The sequence below is a fragment of the Etheostoma cragini genome, chromosome 6 (assembly GCF_013103735.1).
Source record: "Etheostoma cragini isolate CJK2018 chromosome 6, CSU_Ecrag_1.0, whole genome shotgun sequence".
NCBI classification, from domain to species: domain Eukaryota; kingdom Metazoa; phylum Chordata; class Actinopteri; order Perciformes; family Percidae; genus Etheostoma; species Etheostoma cragini.
Genome location: NC_048412.1, coordinates 7,718,959 through 7,725,488, shown reverse-complemented (window position 1 = coordinate 7,725,488; position 6,530 = coordinate 7,718,959). Strand labels below are relative to the sequence as shown.

General features: G+C 43.9%; 1 protein-coding gene across 2 annotated transcripts in view; it reads left to right on the top strand.

Annotated features, from left to right (window-relative positions):
* The window catches only part of LOC117946387 (nuclear factor of activated T-cells, cytoplasmic 1-like), a 64,710-nt gene that overhangs the window by 28,980 nt on the left and 29,200 nt on the right, over window positions 1-6,530 (top strand). For both annotated transcript variants that reach the window (XM_034874511.1, XM_034874510.1), the window contains exons 7-8: window positions 1,847-1,902; window positions 3,795-3,927. In XM_034874511.1, coding sequence (XP_034730402.1) covers window positions 1,847-1,902; window positions 3,795-3,927 — 189 coding nt within the window. The remainder of the gene's footprint in view (window positions 1-1,846; window positions 1,903-3,794; window positions 3,928-6,530) is intronic.

Below are 6,530 nucleotides of genomic sequence, written 5' to 3'. Positions count from 1 at the left end.
CCCCCCCCCCCCCCCCCCCCCCCCCCGGTCATCCACATCATCACCATTACAGCGATGCGCGTTTCTCCATATGCAACTCTTATTTCCCCCAGTTCAAATACAAAAGCCTTATCTGATCTGTTCACCGTCTGGTTTTGTCCTTCCTTGAGTTTTAATAAGGCCATTTTGGAAAGAGATATCTACTGATGTTCTACTCTCTGAATAATATAGCTGACCACCAGCCCCCACTACCACAGCTCACCAATAATAAGCCAAACATGACTGGGATCCTTTATTCTTTCACTGGCTGCATGATGTGAAAAACATAATGCATTTTACATCTTCCAGAGCTGCTGGACTTCTGCTATCAGTTATTTGGAAACCGACTCTGATTATGTTATCTGATGGTGTCCTGTCCCAGAAGCAAAAGTGCAGTGTTTCAGCGGCATAAAGAGGCACAGCAGCAGCAGCTTCTGAGACGCGCAGAAGCAGTGCCACAGTGCCCACACTGTTGCAACACTTGGTGTGCCCCTGACACAAAGACGGCTCTGTGTCACTTCTATTTCTGACAGCCCTAATGAGTCATTGACTCTGAGAAAAAAAAGGAGAAAAAAAACACAAATGGCACTGTGGTTGGTGCTGATTGCCCTAGCAGAGCCCAGAGAGTCTGTTCACTAAGGTGTGGCATGAAATCACAGAGAAAACCCAAAGAATGTGAGCTGAGCTTCTGCAGGCTCCCGACAGCTGCAGTAGCTCACAGGACTTTTATTGCATGGCAGCAAGGGAAGCCTCCCTACCACAACACGGTGGAGATGAGAAGAAAGAGAGAACAGACAAAAGCTGCTATGTGTTTTCTCAGAGCCGAGTTAAGAATAGAAGTAAAGGAGGGAAAAGCATCTAATCCAGGATTAACTGAGGGACAAAAATACTGAAGAATTTAACAGAGATAGACACAGAATAAGAGAGTGGGCCGTCCCAGTTGAAGATAGGAGATTAAACAGGGACAAACTTGTTATTGTCTCTGATCTGGGGCTACAGTGCATGCTTATTTTCAGGATGTGAACAGCTCTCAGCAGTCTCTCTCAGCCCCTACAGTCCTATTATTTGTCTGTTGTACAACTTTCTTATTGGCTATTTTAGCCCTCATACATAATCTAGACTGTGGTCAGAACTTCTGCACTGTTCAATCCCTGCACTGTTCACCTTTTCACTTTTCATCATCATCAAAGTCTACCATAGTATCTCACCTTATCATGGTCATTGCATTTCTGTGAGGGATTTTTTATTTTTATTCATATGTGTGTATATGCTTTTATTGTGTTATGGTTGTCTTGCTACCTGATGCCTAAAATCCTTCTTTGGCATGAATAAAGTATCTATCTATCTAGCTATCTATCTATCTTGCTAATTATCTAGCTATCTATCTAGCTATCTTGCTATCTGTGATATTTTTTATCAGTTATTAACTTATTTACTGATTGTTTAATTGACAAATAGTATCATCACTACACTGAACAACATGCTAAAACCCCTAATAAATACCCTAGTCTCGTATTGCCAGACCAGGGTGCCGGACAGAGTCTTGGTGCCGCAGCAAAATAGCTTCTGGAAGGAACTTGTTTTGGTGGAACGTGTGTACGTTCAAAAGTAGCTTTGGTCGTGCAGCAGAAAACTCAGAGTGGACAGATAGTCTAGCTAGCTGTCTGGTATGGACTACTAACACCATAACCCTCAGCCAGAGCACACATCTGTTATTCTTGACATGTATGAGAATCATCTCCCAGATTAAAGCCACCTTCCATTTAATGTCTGATGTGTTTGTGTAATAAGACCACCTAAATATTGTATTTTACTCTTTTGACAATAGATGGGCATCATCTGTGGGAGACAGAAGCCAAAGTGGACAAGGACTCCGTCAAAAATGTAAGTGCACCTCACGGATATGACTCGTTGGAAATGCTCTTTCTGCCTCTAGTCCCACTCTCCCTTGACACTTTCTCCTTTCTTCTCTGTCTCCTCATCATCTGTCCCCTGTAATGATGTAACCTTTGCTCAGGCATTACAAGTTACAACGTAGACAATACTGATTAGCCCATGCAATCCTGAATGGAATTTTCACAAAATCTCTGAACGGAGTAAACACAGGCTCTCAGATTTGTGCACAAATACACACAACACACTTTTAACACAAAAAAAGAAGCACAAACATACACACTCGCGCCACAGCCTTCCTACCATAGCTTATAGCAAAGCATGAATTTGGACCTGAACACCTCATATGTAGCTAAGAAGTGGATTACACCCCTGCTTTTACCTGCTGCTTTTCATCAGAGCCACACTGAGAAAAAAACAGTCATTTCACTGTCGCTCAGCCACACATCCAGATTGTGTTAACATAAATGGGATCGTCAAGAGATGGAAAGGAGCAAATGTTGTTCTTTGTGTCACAGTAGGCTGCTTGTGCTCTGGAGTTAATTAGGAGTTAGGTCTGCTTTCAGTGCAAAGAGCCGAGTACATCCATGGAAAAGCGCTTGCTTGTGCGTGATGGCAGTCTGTTTTGCATTGCTGATGCCTTTCATCAGCGGCGTCTCATCCTACCCCCACCCCCCAACCCCACCCCCCCCTTTTTTTTGTGTAAACTAACCGAGGCAATTTACACTTGCGCTAGGTCTAAAATTAACAACACGCATCTAAATGCTGTAACTTCAGGATGTTTTTCTCCTGGTGGTTGCTGCTATTTCACTCAGGTAAATGACTTGGTTGCATCAGAATAGTCAATATGAACTCTGAAGTCTAATTGGCCTGTAGGGTTGGCTCTTGTGCTATGGCTGGAGTCCCAGATGCTTGAAAATTACTTGGCGTGCAAGGCTCGGCCGGGGGCGACGGAGTGGGGAGGCGAAGTCGTTGAAAGACAAATATTACAGTGTGTTTATTTGTACATCTAACAAACAAGAAGAGAGAGACAGCAAGAGAGCCCTGGCCTTCCTCTCATGTCAGTCGCCACCAGACTACCTTAGAGTGCTCCAGACTGTCTGCCCGACTGTGTTTTTATTGCCATCCAGAGCGTGCTAACTTTCATTGGTGTGGATGGAGAGGGAAAAGCCATGTGCACACGCACACACAAACACACACTTTACACACTCAATCAGCCACCTGCATGTTTTCTTTGTCGTCATCTGGAGGGCAGACCAGGGTGGAGTACGCGGGCCCCTCACCTCCAACCCCACACCCCATGGCTCCCTCCATCCACAGCGATACCCAACAAAAACCTGCTTCCTGTCATTCTGGCCTGTTTAGACCCCCACAAGAGTGACAGACTTCCCAGGAATTAGACACATACACTCAGACAAATTTGCTCCGCGGCCCCTCATTACAAAGAAAGCAGGCAAAAGTTCACATCCGTCCAGACATGCTGGGCTCTGGCCTACGGGGTAGAGGGGGAGGGGGGCTAACATCACTCGTCTCCTCTGGTGCTGTAAAGGGACAGAGCTAAAGCCCTGGGGTTTTCTTTAGAGACAAACACTGGCATTGGACTAACCTCATGTGTTCAACTCAGTAGTTGAGCCCATGAGGTTGGTCTGCACAGTCCAGACAAGCTCATTTATACCAGTTCCCAGTCCAGCCTCTTGGATTAAGTACCCTAAAGGCAGGCCAGCTGAAAAATAAACCTAGCTGTTGATTAATATGCTCCAGGAAGTCGTACTGCAAACTGTGAGCGTGCCAGAAAATCACATGAGTAAAGACATCTTAAGGCATCAGCCGCTTTCTCATCCCATAAAGGTGTAATATCGTCTTGTATCTTATTTGTTTTTAAGAGTACTCTTGTTGTGGAGATCCCGCCGTACAGGAACCAGAGAATATCCAGCCCCGTGCAGGTTAACTTCTACGTCTGCAACGGCAAGAGGAAGAGGAGCCAGTGCCAGCGCTTCACCTTCCTGCCTCCAAACGGTAATTGTCATAATTGTGTCCCACCCTTGTCTACCCTATTTTTTTTTTTTTATCACCACACTGAAAGAAATGTATGCTTTTTTGCTTCACCTTCATCACGTGGAGTATTTCTCCATGTTTTGACATCCGTCCACTGTAGTTCACTACAGCCGTCAGCGGGCCGTGTGAAATTTGCCAGTGTATGGTCGTTCTTCTTGACGTTATGAAGTAGCCTGTGAGGGAGAGCGCAAGATGTGAGGTGTGTTTATTCTGTAGTGAGACGACATTCCCCAGCAATGAGGTGTACCTGCTGAGTGACAGAGCCTCCGAGCGCTGTTGATGAAAAGGAGTCAATCCCACGGCGACCTCACTTTCACACCCCACCTCACAAAATGCTGCCCTGCTTCACCGACACACACACACACACACACAATGTATCTACCAGGCAGTCATACATGTAGCAACCTGAAAAGTCCAGGAAAACGTCCCCCTGTGTTCATCATGTGTCCCCGGCCCCAGTGTTTATAGATGGCTTTCACTTTGGAATTTGAAGAATGTATTGCCGAGAGTTTAGAGAAGAGTTCAACCTCCAAATTAGATTGTGAGCTATTGACTTTTCACAGGTGAAATATCAGCATAGGTATCACTTTCACCTGGAATACTGTTTATTTTATCGTTATGTATTTAGAGAACGTTGCCTTCTAGAAAACAAAGCCCTCTTGCTTTTCTTTCAGCGAAACAATGAGAGAATAGATAGGATCTTAGATTAGACTCTTAGATAGAGTCTTTCTTGTCATTATTCAGATGTGCAATACCTGTGCAAGGAGAGTGAAGCAACCCCTTTTCCAATGTCAGCAAGAAGGAATATAACATGGAAAAAAACAGAAGTAGTGCAAAAGAAGAGCGGGTCTCGTCGCTGGTTGGAATCCCAAAACCGCAACCATTTATAGTTGTCCAGTGCCTTTCTTAAACCAAAAACTAACTTTTCTAGCACCTGATCAATAGTGGTTGAAGGCTTGTTTCCCGCAGATTTGGCACCCTCATAGTCCCAGCTGATTTTGGGATTCCAACCAGCAACCAGGACCACTCTACGGTCCCCCCTTGTGATACCCTGTGATTATCCAGAGATTAAAAACAATGGTATATTGTATTTATTGATCGGTGTGTAATGGGTGTAACGCTGCTGGGAGGCATGCATTGTGTTAGAAGTCTGTAGCTGTTAATAAGATGTGACATTTAGATTATCAGCAGATGTTTTTATGGCCACAGCAGATAAGTGATTTGGATTGTGGAAGAGGCTTTGAGAGAAAGTGAAGCGAGGCCCTATTTGGAGATGCCTGATTTTATGATGGGTGAGTTCATTGTGGGTAACTGGACCAGTGAAGGGCTGACAAACGTGTCCACGCCGTATAGAGCGGATCCATTTCACATACTGTTCTTCCACGGAGACAGAGACAGAAAGAGAGATGTAGAGGCTTATCAGCCTCCACTATGCATCTCATTTCCCTGAGCATAAACACAGCTCTAATTAAGACATGACTCGCTGCATTATCTCTTTTGTTGCCAAGTAAACATCAAGTACAGTGTGGACCACACAAGCAGCCCAATGTCTTCACAAAGGAGCATAATTAACTCAGTTAACAGCCAAAGAGACCACGAATCACAAGCTCTTGAGTTCTATTTTTGAGATTTACCATGCTTTTAAAGACATGCATTAACATATACAACATGCTTAAAAAATGTTTAGTATTTCAATCAAAGAGGTTATATTGGGTGCAATTATACAACTTTGGGGGTCCCGGCGGCCTCGGGTTCGGGGAACTCGTACTCCCCTTTCACATATTCAACTATCCTGCATAATACAATGCCGGAAATAGCCAAAAATGTATCTTTCAAAAAAATAAAATAATAATAGAACTTTGCTCTGAGTGCAGACGTAAAGCTCTGCAGCCGACACCAAGACACACAGGATTCTCTGAAGTAACATCAAAGATAGTAGATTGCAGGGAGAGTTGCACCTTGAAATGCCATTCCGTAACCGGGGTTACCCCGGTTTAAGTGAGTAACCCGGGTATGCCACTACTCCCCGTATACATGAGCAGGGAAGAATGACTGCAGTATCTATACCTGCAGTACGCAAACGTACAACTCATCGGAATGAGGCTTTTTTGGGGGAGAACATGGACAACCTTTCAAATTTTCTTTATGGTTTATGACAAAGTAGGAGAAGTGTGGAGTAGTTTAGCTGGAGTTTGAGAAACCGGGGTATTGCCTTAACCCGTATATTATCGGGTTTTTAAACTGTATACAAACAAACTGATTGACATTTGCTATACAGGCTGTAATGTATCATTATAGAGTTTGACTACCATAACTGTAATTATGAATGTAGATCAAAAAATATCAATGCAGTAGAAAAAATTTACTTTCTTTTTCGTGATGCCTGTATAGGGCTTGCTGATTGAAAAGCTTTCACAAAGACAACTGTATAATCCGAGTAAACAGTGACAATGATGACTGGAATACATTCATGGTTTCAATAACAAAGAATGCGGAAATCCTAGTGAAGCTGTTTGCTTTTGAGGGTTTTAGTGTGTGTGTGTGTGTGTGTGTGTGTGTGTGTG